This window comes from Anopheles merus, chromosome 3L, assembly GCF_017562075.2.
Source record: "Anopheles merus strain MAF chromosome 3L, AmerM5.1, whole genome shotgun sequence".
In the NCBI taxonomy this organism is placed as follows: Eukaryota; Metazoa; Arthropoda; class Insecta; order Diptera; family Culicidae; genus Anopheles; species Anopheles merus.
The window spans coordinates 23,703,765-23,726,433 of NC_054085.1; the positions used below are offsets into that span (position 1 = coordinate 23,703,765).

Genomic DNA, 22,669 nt, shown 5'->3' on the forward strand with positions numbered 1-22,669 from the left:
TAGAGCAATGACAACGCTTTTGGTTCCGAACCGAGAAAGCGTGTGTGTTCTAATCCTGATTTTTATTATCTTTTTCTGTGTTTATTTCCTTTTAAATTAATATTTTCTTGCTATGTTTAATATAAACAAAATTTATGTGAAGCAAAATTAAAATACAGTGGAGCGCCGTTTATCCGGCCTCATCGGGACTTGACCTCGCCCGGATATGTGAATAACACGGATAATGATTCAAAGAATATATGTAAACACAAATTCTTAATTTTTGTTTGAAATTTATCATATTTTTTTTACAAATCAGCAAATCGTTATTAGCCATATGTTTTTTTAATGAGAATATTTGAAATTTACCATGAATTATAGTATTTTTTGTTATGACAATTTGCTCTGATAACCGTTTTTTTTTTCAAATATCCTCCTCAGTACGCAATGTCACGTTTGTATTGAACTATCATTTCTCAACAGCACGGATAAACGGATAGCCGGATAAAATGTACTCGGATAAACGGCGCTCCACTGTATTTAAAAAAAAAACTTTCGTTAAGTATGTTTTGCTAGTCGGGGAGAGGGCAACTTGACAGCATGACAGGACATAAATGGCTAAACAAAACATAAAAAAAAATCATACAATTAAAGCATATTTTATAACACGTTTAGTTTCTGCTTCAGTCTTTTGTTTGTTTTAAAACGCATTTCATGCAATTTCGAATGGTTAAAAACCGCTCCATTCTATCAATCCAACATGGCTGGTCTGCATCACCATTGGCGCAACCTGGTCTACTGTCAAGCGTCCGCGAACGGCTGTCAGATTAAAAAGCCAGCTCAAAAACGATTTTCAAAGTAAAAAAATACGCACAGCGAAGCGCACACGTCGCTCTCCCGGCTGCGCTGCGACGAAAGCGTCCAAGAACTGTTCCCGACCAATTGCTGCCTGTGTGTGTGTTTTTTTTTGGTGGCTCCAGTGCAAGCTTAACACAGTGAAACAGTGTTGAAAGTGGTGCAAAGTGCAATATCGAGAAAAATTAATCTAGAAAAAAACGAGCTTAAAACACAATGCTAACGAGCGCTTGCTAAGGAAAGCGTTCGGTTCACTGTTTCACCGTTTGTAGGCGTTTTTTTTGCTTCGTAGTGTGTGTGTGTGTGTGTGTGTGTGTGAAGATGCAGTGAATGTTGCCGTGCATGAGAGCATCTTGGGTTTTGTGCAAAATAAGAAGAAAAATATGTAATTTACCTATTATCCAATAAGAAAAAGCGTTAAAAATCATCCTTCTTAAGAGTTCCCCACCTCCAGTAAGAACGGGCAAGTGTATGTGGGTCGCGTGTCCCCCCCTGATCATCAACGGCAGCATCACCGTCATCATCAGCATAATGCACATTCCAGGGTAATTATGCGAAGGAAAAGCCGTCGCTCGAAGCTCTCGAACGCAGCGCGAAACGGATCGGTCGTGGAAGTGCCAGCACGATGATGGGGTAAACAACAGTTCACACAACAACCCTCGGTGCCCCGTTTACGCAAATGAAGCTGTCCCCTGGAATGTCTCTGTGCGGGAAAAGAGAGTGAGAGAGAAAGAGGCCACTGTGATTGGGAAAGAGGCAAGAGGTGTTTTCCATGCCTATGCAATAAGAATCGATACACAAGACGGGACGGGGGTGTGCAAGAGAAAGAGAGAGAGAGAGAGAGATGGAATGATTAAATGTGCAATAAAGTGATAGGAGATAACTAAATAAAAAAAAAACGGCGCAAAGCAATGCAAGCAAAGCCTACTCGAGGTGGCCCTTTAACTATCTAAGCTGTCTGTATTTGTGTGTTGTGTGTGTGTAGGTGGGCCTGGGAAGTGTTTCCCACTGTGAAGGTCGCCTTTCAGGTGTGTGTGTGTGCGTGTTAGTGTGTGTCTTGAAAAAACAAGGAGGCTGTGTCCGAAAGTACACAACCATAAAAAGGTGAATCCTTAGTTTTTGGAAAGGGTCCGAAAAGAAGAAGAAGAAACCCGAAAAAAAGCCTTTTGAGTGTTGTTTTCCGAAGAATTTCCAAGTGCCCTCGCTAGTTATGCGCGTCTAGAGTGCGTTCCGTGTGTGTTGGTGGTGGTGGTGGTGGTAGGAAAAGCAACACAGCAGAAAAAAAAGGATCGGAAAAGAAGTGCCAGAAGTACAACGAAAGAAGTACATACGAAAACACGCGGAAAGGAGAACGGCCGGAGAAAGGAAGGGTACGGGCCGCAACATGGACGAACGGTTGCTGAACGATCTGCTGGAATGTTCCGTCTGTCTGGAACGGTTGGATTCCTCCTCGAAGGTGCTGCCCTGCCAGCACACCTTCTGCCGGAAGTGTCTCGAGGTAGGTATCTTCCTTCCACAAACTTTCTTCCCTTCCCCTTTCGTTAGCAGCTCGACGTTACACTTGAAAAAGGCCCAACATTTGGGCCGTTGTGGATGGCAGAACGCTGCTAGAAAAGCTGCCTTGCTGAATGTGCCGGTCAGCTTTTCGAAGGTTCTCCGGGGGGGGGGGGGGGGGGGGGGGGGGTTGCCAGGTTGGTTTGGTGAGATATTTGGAAAAGCTTTTTAAAAAAAAAACAAAAACAAAACAAACAAAATAGCAAAAAAAAGTACAAAAAAAATTAATAATATAATAAATTTTTGTAATAACAAAAAATTTGGCACAATTTAGGAGAAAGCGGGGCAAAATGAGCTTTTTAATCAGTTAGTGTTTATTTTTCTAAATTTTGCACAACACACAACTATTATTACATTATTATATGTCTCCACACATTTATTTTTGGACTAAAATATTAAAATAGTCTGAAAATAACGTAATTATATGAAGAAGTGTATGCGATTCTATTTTGACACGCGGAGCCAAATGGGCCAAATGGAAACTTTGAGAGACACTGGGGCAATATGGGCAACAACCAGTGCGGCAAAATTTCACTGTCGATGTCATAAAAAAAATCTGACTAAAACAAAATCCATGTCAGCGTTTATTCAATTGTGATAATCAGAGGTGATACTCAAAACGATTGCTGTGACCAGTGCTGCAAAATGTCACTGTCAATGGTAAAAAAAAACTCTGACTGAAACAAAATCCATATCAGCATCACGTACTCAATTGTGATGATCAGAGGTGATACTCAATCACTTGGTGTGACCAATACATGGTGACATTTTAACAACCAACGATTGGTCAATCGCATTGTCATGACTTTTTTTTACTGTGAGCAGTTCTGCAAAATATCCTGGCATGGTCATTACAAATTCCAACTGAATTCCAACGAATTCTAAAAAAACGCTTCTGATTCCGATTCTGATACTAGCAGACTCCAAACGAACCCGGACGACTCTGGAAGACTCCGGACTGCCCCGACAACTCCAGACGACTTCGGACTATTCCAACTAAGACAATCAACATGCTTTCCTCTTCTGCCCAACGAAGCAGACGAAGCCAGGGCATTCTAATTTCGTTGCACGGGACCACTCGCAAGCGTGTCATGACCATCGCGATCATCACCGCCAGACAAAATATCACACCCAGTGATTGACCAAAAAAATCGTTGAAAAGTAACGTTAAAAAAATAAATATGATAATTGAGAGGGCATTCAGCTCAGCTTTGTCAGCCAGAGTATCAGGCTTGGCGCAAGCACTCAAATGTCATCTTCGGCATATCATGAAGCGCATATCAATGATACTCACTGAAAAGCGTGATGGTCTTTGTTTTCGGCAGTCACCATCGCATGATGCTCACGACATTAGGCGAAAGAACTCCGCAGAAGCCAAAGCCTCTCTAAACTATTCCAACAACAACAACTCACGACATTTTGCAGCACTGAAACCTTGGTCAGTCACTATGTCCAGAGGCTTGGTCTATGACGACCTGAGGCTTGGTCAGTCACTATGTCATGACTTTTTTTTTACTGTGATCAGTTCTGTAAAATTTCACTGACATGGTCATGACAAATGCTTGCTGTGTAATATTTTTGAAATAATGGATGCCCATTTTGCCCCATTTACCCCTATACAAGAAAGCTTGACGCACCCTGCCAAAACACACTTGTTCGGATTAGGATTTTCCCAATTTTTTGTTTTTTTTTGCGCTTTTTTTGGAAGTGGGGGAACGCTTTTGGATGGATCCGGTTTAAATCGTGGCGCGATAATGAGCGATACAAAGCCGGGGCTTAGGGATAAAGTTTCAGGGGGCTTCAGGCCCACCCGGGCAAAAGGGTGTGTGGATCGTCTCCAAACCGAGCAGGCCGCGTGATTTGCGTACATAAATGTGTGACAGCGCCGTCACACAACCACACATGGGGAGGGGATGATGTTACTTGGATGCTTGCTTTAGCCCCCTTAAAAGTATTCTGCACCAGTGGAGAAAAGCAAGTAAAAGAAGGACCCGCGCGACGTATTTGCACGCGTGTGGGTTGATGGAAGGGGCAGAGGCTCATTTGCGATGCTGGAATTTTGATGTATATCTCCGCGTTTTGATACCAAACCGGCACTCAACCGCCCTCCCTTGGGAAAAGGTCGTCTTAACCGGGCGAGTGTACCGGAGCCTGAGAAATCTTGCCCGACGGGGACCGCAAAACAACCTGAGAAAGAAGAGCTGAGAAAGAATCTTCACCACACAGACACAGGCGCGCGCTGGCTCGCTCGCACACAAACAAACAAAAGAAGGCGAGTCGCGGAAAAGCACATTACCATCGCAACCAAACCCCCTGCCTTCTCCCATTTTTTTTAAACCACTCCCTCTTCCCTCTTTGCATTACTCATTGCTCTTGCTTGCGCCGTTCGCCATCTCCATCGCTGCTCATCTGCCACTGTTCCTCCTTCTGTATGATGGGCGATCGGTCACGCACACACACACACACACGCACACATACACACTAAAGATCTCTCAAGAGGGCTGTGGAGGGGAGAAGCCTTTCTGTCCGCCTCCAAACCCCCGGCTTTTACTAAAAGTACCAACACGATCGTCGTGATGTTGCTGTTTTTGCTTAGCTCTCTTTTTTTTGTGAATGGGCATTTCATTTTAATAATACCTGCTGCGGCCGCCCCTCCGAAGCTCCTCGTTTGACCCCCGTCCTTTGCCCGCTCGTTCCCCTCTTCGTTCCTTGGTATTTTGGGATTGTGCGGGGCCTGTTCGTCCGAAAGAAAAACAAAAAAGTTCTTACCTTTTTTTGGAGTAAGAAGGAAGAGAAGGAGAGTGAGAAAGAGAAGCGATACACTTTTTACCTTCCCTCTTTCAGCGCTGGCTGGAAACAAAATAGCCTTGCGCCCGGAAGTGGAATTTTTGATCGGCTTCCCTCTTCCCCCCCCTGAAGAGAAGCCCCTCGAAGGGAAGATACGAATCGGCTTTTACCAATAATTGTAGGCGATCACTGGTTTGTGTGTGTGTGTGTGTGTAGCTGTGTTTTTAGTTTGCAAAGAATAGCCTGTAATGTTTTCGGGAGAGTGGAGTTGGGAGTGATAATGATTTTCCATCGCCAATGCCGGCACAAAACTCTTGGGATGCTCTTAAGCCGAGATTGCTGCGATGGATGTGGATGCGGTTGCTAGGGCGGCTCCCCAGAAGACACGGACGGAAAGAATGATTATTATGAAGTCGATGTGAGAAATCAAAGCGAAAGGATTTGAACGGGCCGTTCCGTTTCGTTTCCGTTCCGCAACTTTCCTACTGCTGCTCGCTGCGGCTGGTTTGCTTGATTGATTGGAGCTCGTGTTTGGGAGCGGGGGGGGGGGGGGGGGGGAAGGAAGCGAAATCATAAAGTTCTAAAAATATCATTCCCCTTTGGGGGGGCTCTCCGGGCAGCAACTTTGCAGCTAGCTGCTGTGTTTGTTAAACACTTTCATCCTGTAATGTACTTATGTTTGCTTGCGTGCGTCTGTGTGTGCTTATGAGAGAATGAGCTTTCGTTCTGTTCGCCGGCCTAGTCAGGATTTCCTTCCTAGAATTCGGACACTTTAATTCGTCTGTTTTAAGAGCCACACGCAAGCATTTTAAACGCACATACTTTTAATGCTTCTCTTATGAACTGCTTTTGCTTCAGCATGTTCGATTGCGCTTCTTGTTCAGTAGATATAGTGGCCGACTGATTGTTCCAATTTTTGAAGTTTAATAAAAGAACTAACACTCATTCAAAAAAAAAAAGAAAAAAAAGAACTAACTAAAAATACATCTTTGCTGAAATCCAACATGGCGCACCGTAACTGTCAAATTGAAACTACAACGGGTGATGTTAATTGTTTGACCGACAGGCTGAAATTTCAGCATTTTGGCTGGAGCCTTAAAGCCGGTCTCGTAGCACAGGCGTCAACTCATACGACATAACAACATGCTCGTCATGGGTTCAAGCCCAGAATGGACCGTGTCCCGTAGCCAAGGATTGACTATCTATCCGGCAACGTGGTAATGAAATAAGTCTCGAAAGGGCCGGCATGTCTTTGTAGGTCGTTACGCCAAATAGAAGAAGAAGAAGAAGAAGAAGAAGAAGAAGAAGAAGAAGACGACGAAGAAGAAGAAGAAGAAGAAGAAGAAGAAGAAGAAGAAGAAGAAGAAGAAGAAGAAGAAGAAGAAGAAGAGAGCTAGAAATAGTAAACGGATGCATATTTAGTGTGTTTAGCCAACAGTAAGGTGAGGTTCAGCTAATCAGTTCTTTTTCATGAAGGTGACAATTGTCCTATACACGTTCAGGTATCAAATCAGGGTTCGCTTCATGAGGTGCAATGTGGTATACAAAATGCAATTAGCAAGATTCATAATCTTACAGCATTTTTCAAGTCAGTTTCAAACGTAAACGTTGTTATTCGCCGCATGCACATGTTATTACACATCGATCTGATATTTCTTTCCATAATAATGATTTTTAATTTCTTCAGCATGATTTTCAACACTACAACGAGCTGCTGTCATCGTTTTTCCGCCGGGGTTTGTAGCCGAATCTCATTACCCGTTGATCGGAGAAACGTTTAAAATCATGTTGAAGACATTAAACAAATATTACGGGGTTTTCCAAGTCATTTCCGAATGTGCACATCATTTCAGGGTTTTCCAAGTCAGTTTCGAATGAAAACGCAAAATTCACCGCACGCAAGATGTTAATCCACATCAGTCGGATATTTCGTTTCCATCATGATAATTTTGAATTTCTGCTGTATGATTTTTAACACGTCTCGAGCTGAATTGAGTTCTTGCCGGTTCTTTGTGATGTGTTGAAAATCTTTTGCAAAAACTGAAATTTTAATTTGAAGCAAATACACCATTTGACAGGTGTTGAAAAACATCTTGGAGGCAATGAATAATTATGTGCACATTCGAAGGTGATTTGGAAAACCCTGTATTGTTGTTATAAATTTGAAAACTATTTTACTGGGTTTTTCAAGTTACTTTCGAATGTAATCCTAATAATTTTCAATTTCTTCAGCATGATTTTCAACACAACTTGTGAAGCAAAAGAAAACGGCACTTAAAAGAATGAGTCAAAGCCACTTCTAATGGAATAATGGAAGATCCAAATAATTATAATTTTTTTATGAACTATGAAACAGATGAAAAAAGCGATGGGTTTGATTGTTTTCGAATAGATGTTGCATTCGCTTGCTCGAATAAAACAAATCTTTGTTGGAATGTGAATACAATGAATTTATTCCTGACGACGGGCATTTTTTGTTCTATGATGTTTTATTTTATTTTGTGTTCTTTGTGTCTTTTTTTATACAAGATTTGTTAAATCATTGAAATTTTTAACTCATTCGAATCGTTGCAGTGTACGAAGTGTTGAAAATAATGCAGAAGCAAATAAAAATTATTATAACGCAACTGAAATATCAGATCGATGTAGAATTACATTTTGCACAATGCGGAGAATGACAATGTTTACATTTGAAACTGAGATGGAAACCCCTTTAACTTAAAAATACAAATTGTTATTTGACCAGTAACAACTTCATTGACATAATTGCATTTTCTAATGAATAAGTTGTTGGTTTTTATATTATAATCTCCAGTATATTTCCCTTGGCCGGTCTCATGGTACAGTCGTCAACTCGTACGACTTAACAACATGCCCGTCATGGGTTCAAGCCCCAAATAGACCGTGCCGCCATACGTAGGACTGACTATCCTGCTATGGGGGGAAATCAATAAGTCACTGAAAGCCAAGCCCATAAGTGTGTTGGCAGGCCTTGACCGGCATCGGTTGTTGAGCCAAAGAAGAAGAAGAAGATATTTCCCTTATGTGTCATTTAATTATCTGAATGTTATGTGAATTACAGTGGAAAAGAGAATTGTTTCAATTTATAATCTCACTCACTCATCAATTCATCTATCGTTGGAATCGTTTCAACAAACATTTTGTAACCATTTTGTCGAACGATTTGCAAAATAGCTCTTCATTCTCCTTTCCCTATCATCTCTCCTCCCTCCATTCGCTTCTCACCCTGCCTCATCGTCTGAATATTGATTTATTTTATTTTTATTCTTCCAAATTCGCCTGCGCGCGCGCTCCTCGTCTCGTCTCGCACATTCCATTTTATTCCAATCCAATGATTCAATCAAACCCTGTTTCGCACGGTTCACGTTTCGCACCTTTCCGGTTGGTGGCTCCCGGGCAGCGGGACCGAGGAAGGGATTTCCCTCCCCGTTTTATCTATGCATGTCACACAGAAACCGCCGTCTGCCAAAAATAAAACAAAAATTCCACCACACCTGCCTTGCCTGCCTGGCTGCCCCGGTGAAGCGCTGGGAAGACATTTCGGTGGTCCTAATCTCATATCCACTTCCAAATCCGGTCCCTGATCCGTGCGCCGTCCACCTGTTGCTGTTGTTACCCGCGCCGTCGTGCTCTCGGCGGCGGTCCGATCGGCGTAAAGTGGTTCCTGCACTCGAAGCAAGGCTGTTGTTGAAGTTTTATTTTATTTTTTGTTAAAATATATTTCCACATCTTTTTGTGAGCAGAGCTACAGCCTGTACCTGTTACGCTTCTAACCACCGTACAAATACTCACACATTCTTGCTTGGAAGACGCCCTCTGGCCAGCCCGCTGCCTGTGGAATGCTGTCGCCTCGGTGGTGTTTTCTGCCGTGTTTAGTTTGGGTCTCTGTGTTTGCCTATGAATAATGCTAATTGGGGAGGTATATTTTACAGCGGTGAAACGGTCAAGAGATGATGAGGACCGCTTTCTTAGCGGCAGCAATGGCAAGGGGGTTGGCGAAGGTGGGAAGAAGGGAGTGTAAAACGGTCTTAGCCTTACCGCACACATTTAACATGCACTTGAGAAAATTGCTTCGAAACCGAGAAATAATGGAAGCGAGCGAGCGAGCGTGCGTTTGTGGTGTTGTGGCCGTTGTCTCGATTGCTGCAGGTTGCTCCAGAAAAATGATCCTCCCGGGCAGTTCCAGCAGTTTTCCAGCAGGAGGATCGGTGGCGGGTTGTTGTGTGCCTTCGTTTCGATAATTGCAACGACTGGCACTCTCTCTCTCTCTCTCTCTCTCTCTCTCGCTCACCTCCATTGTTCACATGCCCATCTAATTGTTGGCCAATCATCATATTGGTTACGACTGAACTGCTCGCTAAACGCGGCATCAATTTTAGCGGCGCTCGGGGGAGGTTTTTCGGGAGTCTTGGGCGGATGTACTGGGCGCCGCAGAAGTTGCGACATTCCGTCATGTGACTTGTGTGCAAACGTAGAAAAATAAAAACTTTTCGGTGTTTTTTTGTTTTTAATGTTTTGTAAAAGGTCACGAAGAAAAGGGCAAATCCTTGGCCGGTTTAGGTATTGTTGGTTCTTTTTTTTAAGCCTGCCATGGAGGTTAAAAGGTCAAAGATTTTAAATGATGCAATTTATTCATGAAGCTTAATGGGAAAGGGTTGGTTTCTCTGTTTTATTTGCATAAACGAAAGAAAGACTCTCTTTAGCACACACAAAAACACACACAAAAACCAATCAATCTTCAAGAAGGTAGTCTTACCTGATACCTGAGCATAGGTTTTCCAACAAATGAACATTTCAGCAAAGGCCCATTTGATGGTTTCAGCTGGAAAGCCTGTAACAGTGGAAATATTCCAATATTTAACCGAAGTACGTTTATATTAAAAAACTAAATGACAGGTGTGTTGCGTTGTTTTAGATTTTCATAACTATTTGATGGACACATTGTTTACGTCTAGTATAATCATCATAACATAAAAGAAAATATAATTCGGTTAATTTTGAAGCGTTTTAAATTAATTTTTTTTTCAAAGATAATGTTTCTACGATTTAGTAAATATTCAAGAACAACATAACCAATATGTTAGGCCCGCGATTTATCTCCTTTTTTAAACTACGACGTTTTTTCGAGTCTGATAACACTGGTGTCATGACAGATCTGATAGATAGTGTTAATATCCCGTTGACCGAATATGGTGTAGTGTAGCGTTTGAAGAACGCTGGCAAATATTGCGACATTACTTTAAATTTCATGGCAATGTTGCAATTCTCATACGTGAGCGTGAAATTGTGTGAATTGTGTAGCTATGTTAGCAAGCAAAATTGTCGTATGTTGGACCCTGGGAACTACTGTTGGGTATATCTTATTCAGATTCATGAATCTGAATGAATATTTGAATTGATTCAATGAATCTAAATTTCGAATGCAAAGATTCATGAATCTCCAAAGTTCATGAATTTCCAAAGATTCGTGAATCCCAAAGATTCGTGAATCTCAAAGATTTATGAATTTAAAAAGACTCGTGAATCTCGAAAAAATCACGAATTTCAAATGATTCATATATCTCCAAAGATTCATGAATGTCTATGGATTCATACATCTCCAATGAATCATAGAGTTTGAGCTTCTCATTATTCTTCTTGTAGGTAGGTGTAGGTACCTACGCGTGACCACCCTGTACAAGCTTTCAAGCCTTCTTGGCAAGTACCACGCACCGGGATAGTTTGTTATGTGACGGGGAGACGATCCATGTGAGGCTTGAACCCACGACGGGCATGTTCTTAGGAAGGAATTCCCGGAGATATATGAATTTTAATGGATCTATGACTTTTTTAGATTCATGAATCTTTGAAGATATATATTTCGAGATTCGTGAATCCTTGTAGATTCGTGAATCCTTGGAGACTCATGAATCATTTGAGATATATCCTTGGACATTAATCTTTAAAGATTCATGAATCGAGACTCGAATCACCCATCACTGAAGATTCGTATGATAGAATCTCAAGGAAAGATTCAAGAAACCCTGATTTCATGATACTGAGAACTCACACTCAATCGATGAATTGTCAATCCATTAGTGTGGATTTTGGTCAAAAGGCATCAGTGGGCGATTTGTCTTTGAAAGTGATGCAAGTGAGACGGTTACAGTCAATTTAGAGCCATATAGAGCCTTGTTAGGTGCATTTTTGTTCGCTACAATTGAATATGAGAACCTAGACGATACGCGGGACCATGTTACAATCGATATTTGGCGCTCAGATTTTCAAGATCGAATTATTGGATTATTTTTTGTGAAGAGCCGTCAAAAATAAGTGTTACTTCAACAAAACCGAGATAATTGAAGCTTTAAAAAACAAAATTCACTATATCATAGCCGAGATAGGGCTGCACACAGTTTAAAATGTGCTCAAAATTTGGAGCGACGGTATTGGGTCGTGACAGCCATGCGGATGAAATCATATGCCATCATAACCATTATTTCCCGAATAAATTAAGCCGACAAATGTAAAAAAATAGTTTGCCAAAAGCTCTTGTAGTTTTCATTTTGTAATGTAATATGTTCTTGTAATGTACAATATTTAAGATAGTTTTCTCAAAAGTTTTCCTCCATTTAAGCAACACCGGATGTCTGTATATCTCCCTGTAGGGAAATTATTCTATTTAGTTATGAACTGTGCTCAGAGAAACCTTCGAAAGCAGTAAAATTGTTATCATATTTGTAGCACGACCTATCGATGGGTTTAAACATCCTTAGCGCAAAGATCGCTGTTTAGAAAAAAAAGCCACGCGCCTGCAGCTAGGTGAGTTTCCAACCGATCCGACCCGGTGGTGGTACGCCTTGACGATGTCTATCTGTTGTGCTCTCAAGCACAAAAAGGAACAGAAAAGGAACACAGCAAACCCTCGCTGCGCGCGAGGAACAAGATTAAACCTGTTCGTCCTAACACTGTTCGAGATGAAATTGTTGGAACTTCTAAACGTCATCAAACCGGTTTCCCTCTGCGCAGCAAACACCACAAACCACGTGCATCGTCGGCTGTGGGAAAGTCGTTTCTACAGGCTTGGTTTCCGAGGCTGCCGGGGCTGCTGCCCTCCAAGAAGTGGTTTGGCAAATTTCGCGCATTTGCTTATCGAAGTGAATGCGAAGGTCTTTTTCCTTCTGGCGACTGGTTCACATGATTCATCCGGCTTCGCGCCGCGGTGTGTGTGTTGGTTATTTCTTCTTTGGATGCCTTTTTTTTGTGTGTGCTGCTGCCGATACACCATATCGTTCGTACCGGGGTTGCATCACTCCATAAAACGGGGCTGGCTTTTTTTTAGCACATGTCGTCAGCTAATATCCGAACGCATCCGTTTGTTTTTGCTGTGAGAGCCACACAACACAATATTCTTTTTAGAAAGGATTAATTAAATGTCGCTCATATTTGCTCGTTTTATTCGTGCTGAATGAAGTGCGCTAAACTCTCCACCGAACAACCGTTGCACTGGCACGTTTATTTGCATTTGTGGAGCACACAACAACAGCAGTATCGCAGCCGCCAGCACTCGAATCTCGACCTCCGCTTTACCATAGTTTCGAACCGGATTTTTCTTCGTTATGCGCGGAGCGCAACTTGGGCGATTTTTTTTTTGCATCAGCCCTGTTGTCTCGCCGCTGTGTTGGTGTATCTATGCTCTTCTTGCGCACACACAGCGTCTGCTGCTTATCCTTGCGCCTTATGCAATGATGATGTGGTGTGGCCGTGTGCGGTCACACAGCAGCCACTCTACTCTCTGCTGCTGGACGCAAACACATATACACACACACAATCCACAATTCTCCAACATTCTTTTCCCAGGCGATGGGCGGAGGCGGCTGCGGTGTGCATAAGTTCCACCGCTGGGAGGAGGCCGATGGTGTAGAGAAGTAGACTGTAAGAAAGCGGCAGCGAAGAATCGAACTCTTCGTGGTACCCATGCTGCTCCACCTTCACACACAGGCGTTCGCTTTAAGATCAGGTCGCTAAGACACGCTAAGAAAATGGCAAATGGCAGCTATGACAGTACCGCGCGTCGTCGCCTCCGCCGCCACCTACGGGCAGAGTTGTGCCGTGCATTGTATTGAGCACGGTGGTGCGGTTTTGCGGCTCGCGTCTCTCACCGTCCAGATCCCGGACCGCAGTGGGATAAATAAATTGCCATATCGATTGGAAACAGTTTCCTTCGCCGTGGAAATGAAGGATCGCATGGTTGTTTTAGGAGAGTTTTAATTCGATGAAAAAAAAAATGGATTTCGAATTTAAACCTGAATTTTAACATTAAAACGATGCATATTTCATGTATACACATACTCGAAAGCCTGATCTTTGCATTGGGATGTAACGGTTGAGTCTACTGTTCACTATTATCTAGTCTAATGAGACACCAATCGTGCCTATACAGGGATTTCCAAGTCATTTTCGAATGTCCACATCATCATTCACCACCTCCAAGATGTTTTTCTACAGCTGTCAAATGGTGTGTTTGCTTCATAATAAAATTACAGTTCTTACACATGATTTTTAACACACCTCAAAGAACTGTCAAACTCAATCCAGCTGGAGATGTGTTGAAAATCATGTGGAAGAGCTGAAACATTATTTGGAGCAAATACAGCATTTGACAGCTGTTGAAAAACATCTCGCAATCAATGAAAACTGTTGTAGATATTGGAAGTTAACTCGTAAAACCTTATAAGTTAACTCTTTACAAAAGATCCAAAATATGTACTATTATAGTAATACACTTCTCTACTACTGATTGGATTTTTATATAAAGTATTGATACATCACACTCTAGTACAGTATACGCAGTAAAAACTGGCGAGAAGAGAATTCTGGGTTCCATATATGTATTTGTTAACCAATTCTACTTAAAAAATAAAATTTAAAATATTTTTAAATGCTCCTTATCTTGAAAGAGCAATATAATTTAACATAATTTAATATAATTTTATGAATATTTTAAAAAATGAGAATAATCGCGAATAAATACTGCTGTGTAAAATTGAACTAGCAGATAAGCATCATTCATACTGATTAGCAGCGGCCATGCGTATCCAAATAGTTTGTTTAGTAAATGAAAATATTTACCACTTTTTTTTTAATTGGACGCTAATTGTACGGCTATCTAAATAATGTTTCCGAGATAATTAACTAGCTATATTTGACGCGGTTTGATTAGTAACTAATCATCAGCGAAAAACCTAACAAAGGAAGCCTTTTATTTACAAACATATAAAAAATTGTATCGTGTAAGATGGGTTTTGAAAATCGCTCTAATTCAGCTCTCCCGGCGTGCTAATTCATTAATATCAAATCTTGGTAAATATCAAATCGGTCTTTAAAACGATTGATACACATTGTAAACACAGGTCGATTGCGTTATATAAAACCGTGTTTAGAACCGCTGTGCTAGACAGAAGCGTCACGGTGCCTTGGCAGAGTCATTGGACCAACGCACTGCAGATCGTGGGTTCAAATCTTATCATGATCGAATTCCTGAAACTTTGAAGCAAAGAGAAAAAAAATGTGATGATAAAAAACTTTATCGTGTAATTACAGCGCAATTAAAACGTAAATTTAATCAATTCTATATTGTGCACTTTTAACGTGCGCACCACATAATCAACTTGGCAGTACATATTTTAGTTATTTTATGAACTATAAAAAAGAAACATTTCCGGATGCTCTTCATTTTGCTTCCAATTTAATATTCGAAATGAAAGCATTTGTGTGCAAAGAGAAAAAAAACAATTGTTTTTTTACTTTATATTTTGATTATGTTTCATCATGAAACGTGAAAACCCCATCTTTATTATTCTGCACACCGTTAAGGAGCGGGAACTCATAATCGGTTCATCTTTTGCCCGAGCTGTATGCGCCTTTTTTGCAATATTTAAATGTAATTACCGAAGTAATTATTTCCATCAGGGTCACAAACGCAAGAGAAGTGTTTTAAACAACCAAAAAAAAAAACCTTTTCAGTGACTATAATAAAGTAACACTTCAACGGCCAAAAGCAACGTCATTTGCGTTGTTTTTTGCTACCACAAGAATTTGCCTTTAAAATAGGGCCCCGGTGTATCCAAAGCAGTCCGTTTCAACGTTTAGCTGCAGCTTAACGTCACGATTAACAGTGAGCGACCGTCTTACACGCGCTGTACAGTGTGTTACTGTTTGCACGCTTTGCATTGGGCGTGAAAAACGTGTTACCTTTCGGCATCACAACAACATCGAAAGCAACACATTTTGTGCCACTGTGCGCAACATTAAAACACATGCTTGCGGAAATACACCATGCTGCTGCTGCTGCTGCTGCTCTCAAGCGTCCCCAAAACACATGGCATTCGTTGCACGGTTGCACGGAAACGGCACAGAGCCGTGGTGCACTTTACGATTTGCACACTAAGTAAAAGAAAGCAAACGTCTACCTCTTCCCCACGCTTGTAGAGGTTTGGGTGATGGGCGTCTCTCTGTTCTTAGCAAACAAAAAGAGCGGTTCCGCTCTCCTCGCCACTCTCAAGCAACACGAGCAAGATTAAACCACCCCGGAAACGGAGTGTGATGATGGCGTTACAGACTCGGTGCTTGAAAGATTACACACCGTTATGGCATAATCGCTTTCCTAGGATGCTATTTTTAAACCCGAACCCGCACTCCCACGGGAAGCTCTTCAAGTTTATCAAAAGAAATAGTTTAATGTGGACAATTAAACAACAACGTGTGTCATATGTGTTTCGCAAGACTGAATATTGGGGTCTGGTTTCATTTTCGATCAATCGATAAAACAAAAGAAATCGTAAAATGTTTCTCTAAAATTTACTAGCAAATGGTTGTTTTATTGATTTTTGAGTATTGCCTATCGTCACACTTATCGCATCCTGTTGCGCGTGGTGTGAAGTGGACGATTTTAGTCGGTTATCGTTTAATTGTCTTCTATCCCCGTCTGAAAGATAACAGACCATGAGTGTGAGCTGTCTGTTGTCTTATCGTACAACAGCATTTCTCCAGCACTTCTACTTCGCCTCTCTTTACTTGCTCAACCTATTTACTTACCGCTTTTTTACTCGCTTTTCTCCGTGTAAAGGAAATCGTTGCCAGCCACCAAGAGCTACGATGTCCCGAGTGTCGCGTCCTGGTCGAGGTGCGAATCGACGAGCTGCCCCCGAATGTCCTGCTGATGCGAATACTGGAAGGTATGTTGCCCGCACGCACCCTCCCAGATTATGAAGTCACTCACCAAAACTCATACCCAATCCCTTCCCTTGCAGGCATGAAGACGGCGGAACTGAACAGCCAGAACACGAGCCAGACGACCAACGGCAGCAGCAAACCCACGTGCAATCGCAATCAATCACATGGCGCCGCACCAACGTCGAACGCAAATGCGGTCAACTATCAGCAGCAGCAGCAGCACCATCAACACCACCACCAGCAGCAACATCCATCATCGGGGGGCGTGCATGGTGCTAAAATAGGCAAATCGTCCAACGGCCAGGGTACGGCCGACGGCCAAGCGCAGCACCCGCACCATCCATCGCATCCGCAGCAGCAGCAGCATCATCACCATCCGCATCAGCCACTGTCGCGTATTATTGCGTCGAGCGGTGTCACTGGCGCGGGCCCGAATGCATCGCTCGATCTGTCGAAAATCCCACACGCCAAAGCGTTTTACGATTTTTCCTCCAGCGAGACAAGGTAGCGAAACAGTTTGTGTGGGTTTTGTTCACACTGTCCTATTCCACTCCACCACTTGTGGAATGTGGCTTTGCATTATTATGGCAAACGGCGATACTCACACGGGTAGCTTGCTTTTCTCTCCTTACTTTCCAGCGATATAAGCTTCCGCAAGGGTGACATTATTATACTGCGGAAGAAAATCGACCACAACTGGTGCGTGGGAGAGGTGAACGGGAAGGAGGGTGCGGTGCCGCTGAACCACATCAAGGTGATCGTGCCGCTGCCGTTCCCGCAGTGCAAGGCGCTGTACGATTTTCGCATGGGCCCGACGGAGGAGGAGGGCTGCCTGACGTTCAAGAAGGGCGCCCTGATACACGTGCTGCGGCGCGTCGACCAGAACTGGGCGGAGGGCCGAATCGGGGACAAGATTGGCATCTTTCCGATCTCGTTCGTCGAGATGAACGGGCTGGCGAAGCATATGATGGACACGGCACTGAAGCAGTAAGTGGTCGAAGGGTCGCTAGGGAGTCTATTATCGATTTATAGAGTTTTCCAGGAGTTCTCATAGCTGTGGGACACTTTATTAACTCTTTCTTTCGTGAAATGAACTTAATGTAATAGGAATTGGACTCTATAGCACCCTTGTTGTACAAATCCTTTAGGAATTTCTAACGAGCCTGGCCAAAAAGGGTGCCATCGATTCCAATTTCCAACCAATGAAGTTCACTTCCTATAGAAAAGAGTCAAGGAAGTGTCTCACAACTATGAGAACCCCTGGAAACCCTGTATTTCCTCTCGAATTGCTAATCAAATTTTGTTTTTTCAGCATATTGAACAACTCGAATCGAACCGTACCGCCGACACCGTTCGATCTGAACGCCAGCAGTGCCACCAGCAGCAGCGACACGAGCTCCAGCGTAACGACCAGTCCCAACTCTTCCACCAGCACGACCAGCTCCAACTCGAGCACCGCGCCCAGCAGCCCGACGGCTCACTTCCTGCAGCAGCAGTCCCAGCCCGCCGCGGCGGTCGGCAGCAAGCAGCACCAGTCGAAGCGCTCCGATCCGGCCAATCGGGAAAAGCGTCACTCCCTCACCACGTCCGGGCTGTCGACGACGGCGACCGGTGGACCGTTGCAGCCGAGCCAGGCCGCACCGCACCGACATTCGACGGAAATGTTAAACACCGAAGCTGCTGCTGCTGCCGGAGATGCAAAACCGTCCCGCCAATCGGTCGATGCGACGACGGCGGCTGCGGCAGCGCCAACGACGTCCACGGCCCCTGCCACGGGCTACCAGAAGTGTAACGCGACAAAAGCTAGTCAAATGTACCAGCAGCATCCGCAGCTGCCGACGATGTACGTTGCGCTCTACCCGTACAAGCCGCAGAAACCGGACGAGCTCGAGCTGAAGAAAGGAGGTGAGTTGTGTGTTGAAATTGGTTGTTGTTAGCACTTTTGATCCGTCCCTATCAAAATTGTATTGATTTGAGCGTGTTTTTGTTTTTTTTTTTTTGCATTTCCTTTGCAGCCGTCTACTATGTCACGGAACGGTGCCAGGATGGTTGGTTTAAGGGTACAAACTGGCAGAAGAAGTCGGGCGTTTTCCCCGGCAATTATGTTGCCATCCACAAGGGCCGTGATGGTGCTTCGGTAGGTTTTGTTTTTATCGCGCAAGAAGAATGTGTTTTGTTATTAATTTAAAACCATTTTCTTCGCATACTTTCCGCTAGTCTGCGACGCGCAACGCGAATGCCCACTCCTCCGGCAAGATGAGCAACATCTCCAGCCCGCAGCAGCAGCAGGCGGCCGGTGGTGGTGCATCGTCCGCCCTGAACGGTTCCAACGGTGCCATGAGCAGTCCATCCAACGGTGGATCGGCCTCTCCCCAGCAGCATCAACCGCTGCAGCTGCCCGAGCTGCCGCCACGTAATACAACAATACCACAGCAGCAGCAGCAGCAGCAACAGGGCATGAAATATATTGATTCCATCTTCGGTCGTCAAGGTTCGCTGGACGGTGGAGGACCCGGTTCGCCGAACAACGAGCAGCAGCAGCAGCAACCGGGTGCAGGGCAGGAGGCCACCACGACACCGCCGGCAGCGGGCGGCGGAAAGGTAAAGAAGGACTCGTCGGCGGTCAGTTTGATGAAGCGGCTGACCAACATGAAGCGTTCGAAATCGCCTACCGGTGGCTGTTCGGGCGGTACGGCCAATCCGGCGTACACGAGCGACAGCTCGCTGTTCGAGGAGATGGCCGGGGCGGCGGATGCGGCAATGCTCGCGTCCGGCGTTGGCTCAGCAGCACAGCTGGCCAAGCCACACTTTAAACAGATCGCCAATCCAGTGCACGTGAGGTAATGAGAAAAGCAAAGAATTAAGTTTATTTTTTGTATTGTTTGTAAGGACTTTTGTATGAATGTTTTTCATTTTTTTACAGGTCTGGTTCCTGTCCAAGTCAGCTGCTTCAGAATTTACCGATGGATTTGATGCTGAATGGAGCGGGCGTAACGCACTCTTCCCAGCAGCAGCAGCAGCATCTCCATCAACAGCAGCAGCAACAGCACCACCATCAACCGAATCATCCCGCTCTGGCAGGAGTGCGCGGTGAAAACGTTCCAATGATGTACGGATCCCAGCGTATAAAACCGCACAAAGAGCGACCATCGATGCATGGGTAAGCGGTTAAACAGAGATTTTCTCGCATTCACTTTCGAATGTAAACATTGGTTTTTATCCTGTGTAAGAAGTTTTTCCCCAGCACTCTGATATTTCATTTTCATCATACAGGGTTTTCCGAGTCAATTTCCAATGTCCAAAACATTTATCATTGATTGCGAGATGTTTTTCAACAGCTGTCAAATGTTGTATTTTCATCACAATAATGTTTCAGTTCTTCCACATGATTTTCAACACATCTCAAGCTTGATTGAGTTTGACGTCGTGATGTGTTGAAAATCTTGTGTAAAAATTAAAATTTCATTATGAAGCAAATACACCATTTGACTCTGTTGAAAAACATCTTGGAGCGGGTAAATAATGATATGCACATTCGAAAGTGACTTAAAAACCATGTAATAATTTTTTAATGTCTTCATCATGATTTTCAATACATTACCTGTCAACGGGTGATGAGATTCGGCTTCAAACCCCGGTAAAAAAACATGCAGCTCGTTGATGTGTTGAAAATCATGCTGAAGAAATTAAAAATTATTATTATGGAAATTAAATTTCAGATCGATGTGTTTATAACATTTTCCACGCGGTGAATATCAATTTTTAAATTCGAATCTGACTTTTATCGATTCTCAAGAGAATAAGAAATTAAATTAACAATTTCACTCGTACAGGTTCAAGTATGGCGATCATACCGTGGTGACGGCCATGCCCAAACACATCGCGCATGAAGCGCCCGCCTCAACGTCCTCCTCCCATATGGTCGCGAAGCAGCAGCAACAGTCCCACATCTACCACCGGAAGTCCCAAAGCCTGGACGCGTCCGCAATCATCTCGCAGCTCGGCCCATCGCAGCACACGTCCGCCACTGCTACCGTGGTCCCAACAGTGGCCGCTAATGGAACACCTTCCAAAACATCCTCCAAGTCGTCCCACTCGCAAACCGTTCGGGAGAGGTTAGTTTGGAAGAAAAAAGCTTGCCCAAATATTTTGCAATCAACACCTAATGTCCCGATTCGTTTCCTCGCGCTTAGATTCAAATGCATCGTGCCGTACCCACCGAACAGCGAGTATGAGCTGGAACTGCGCGTCGGCGACATTGTGATGGTGCACAAAAAGCGTGATAACGGATGGTACAAAGGAACGCACGCGCGGTCGGGCAAGACGGGCCTATTCCCAGCGTCGTTCGTCGAACCGGACATCTGATACGGTGCGGACAAGCACTACGGTGCCGTCCGGCAAGTACAACAGCAGCAACTGTGGAACAACTAAAGTGCAACACATGTACCTTCGAGGATGGTTCGAGAAACCCCCTGAATTGCTTTTCCCGAACTTTCTTTCGGACCCGTTGGTTTGGTGAAATGAAAATGGTTGAATTATATTTAGGTGCTTGTTTGCTGAGAGCATTGTCCGGACCACCTTAGCAAAGATGATATAGTCGATCGCGAAATCAAACAAAGAACTGAGATGAGTGTGAGCGAAGCGCATATTCCAGTACGCGGTACTCTCTACGCAATAGTAGCATTTAATAGAACAGTATTGTGTTATACTTATACACCGGTCGTCGGTTACGATCTTCCAATGAACTCCTCACATATGCATGACTGTTACATTTTACTGTTGATCGGCGCGTGATGATCGGTTAGTCTAAAATCGTTTGATATCTTGATTGTAAATTGAATCTCTCTCCCTTTCTTTATGCTAAACTAAACTCCCGCCATGACCCAGCGATCGGCGATATAATAGGTGCTTTTTTTACATTTGTTTCCCTCCCATCAAATGCAATTTTTTTTGTGTGAGTAATTTCTTTCGACGGTGCTGAGATGTTTTACGATTAGTTTTTCATAGTTTTTCATGCTAGGTGTAAGCAATTTTAAAAATTATTTACGCTGTATTATTAGTTCGCCATACATCTTAAACGAGACTTTATTGTTTCTATTAACAAAAAAAAACCTTAATCCGTATACTATTATGCTAACAATTTTTAATTGAATAGTTTTATCTCTTTTTTAAATTGCATATTGCAGCGGTAAGGTGGTGCAGAATCACCCGGTGTTTCTTTAAGGCTATTAAATACTCAGCTCAATATACTATCAAACAGGCAGGATGCGGTAATATCTATCAAATAGATTGCAATCGCTTTCGGCAAAACGCAACAGCCATGGGCAAAGGAAGGGATAATTGTACAGATTTATTAGGAGGAAAAAAAACAAAACAAAAAAGGATACCTTTATTTCGGCAACTCTCCCCGTACTCTAAAACACTATCGACTACTACTTCTTGTTCGTTATCTGTGAAAGTGTGTGATTGAATTTTAGCATATTTTAAATTGTACAAAAAGCAAGGAGCAAAATCCAACAACAAAAGATACTAGAAACTGTTTTCTCGCATGAGAGTGGTGGGTGATGAGATAGAGGACAAAAGTAAAACACCCCAAAAACGGTTTGATATGTTTGTGCGCTGTGCTGGAAAATGCAAACAAGCTCAGTTTAGACGTAAAAAAGAGAAATAAGGCACGGAATTACGGTTAAAAATTACGTGCAGCTGAAGGGAGCAGCAAAAAAGAACACTGTTAGGAAAATTGTATATGTGTGTAGTGTTTGGTACTACCTTTGTTATGTTGAAACAAAACGTAAAGGAAAATGAACGCTGGTGTCTAATACTATTAATGAGGAATAGAAGCAGTGGAACAAGAAGAAGAAAATCACGCATATATATTTAGTTTAGCAAACTTTACTAGCCATAGTGTTGAGGGAAGAATCTTCGAAAAAGGCGAAAGGTGTCGCAAGCACAAATACTGGATACGGATTTACAACAGAGGATGACAGACACTAGTCTAAAAAACAAATCGAGCAAATCGTTACATGTTGATGTTACTGATTAGATAACTTACATCTCACGTCGTTTTCGATCATTTTGATAGAGACAAATGTATGTCTGTGTGCCTGTGTGTGTGTGTCTGTGAGAGAGTTAAGCGTTCCTTTGTCACGTAATACAGGTCAAAAAGAAACAGAGATAGGGATCTTATCTTAGAACACCAAAATTCGTCACAAATTTGAACAAAAACAACTCACTACCAACTCCATCCATCCCGTCGTTT

The 22,669-nt window shown here is 43.2% G+C and overlaps 1 protein-coding gene across 2 annotated transcripts; it reads left to right on the plus strand.

The window, feature by feature from the left end:
- The first annotated feature begins 824 nt into the window (after positions 1-824).
- Positions 825-21,770, plus strand: LOC121599181 (E3 ubiquitin-protein ligase SH3RF3). Of its 2 annotated transcripts, XM_041926776.1 has the most exons (11): positions 825-2,332; positions 16,304-16,412; positions 16,488-16,914; positions 17,050-17,397; positions 17,723-18,315; positions 18,426-18,547; positions 18,628-18,823; positions 18,902-19,250; positions 19,334-19,570; positions 20,244-20,525; positions 20,604-21,770. In XM_041926776.1, exons 1-11 carry the CDS (start codon positions 2,219-2,221, stop codon positions 20,773-20,775), a joined length of 2,949 nt encoding a protein of 982 aa, XP_041782710.1. In that variant the 5' UTR covers positions 825-2,218; the 3' UTR covers positions 20,776-21,770. The 2 variants fall into 2 exon arrangements, with proteins under 2 accessions (XP_041782710.1, XP_041782708.1); XM_041926774.1 differs by having other exon boundaries at positions 18,628-19,250.
- Positions 21,771-22,669: the final 899 nt, after the last annotated feature.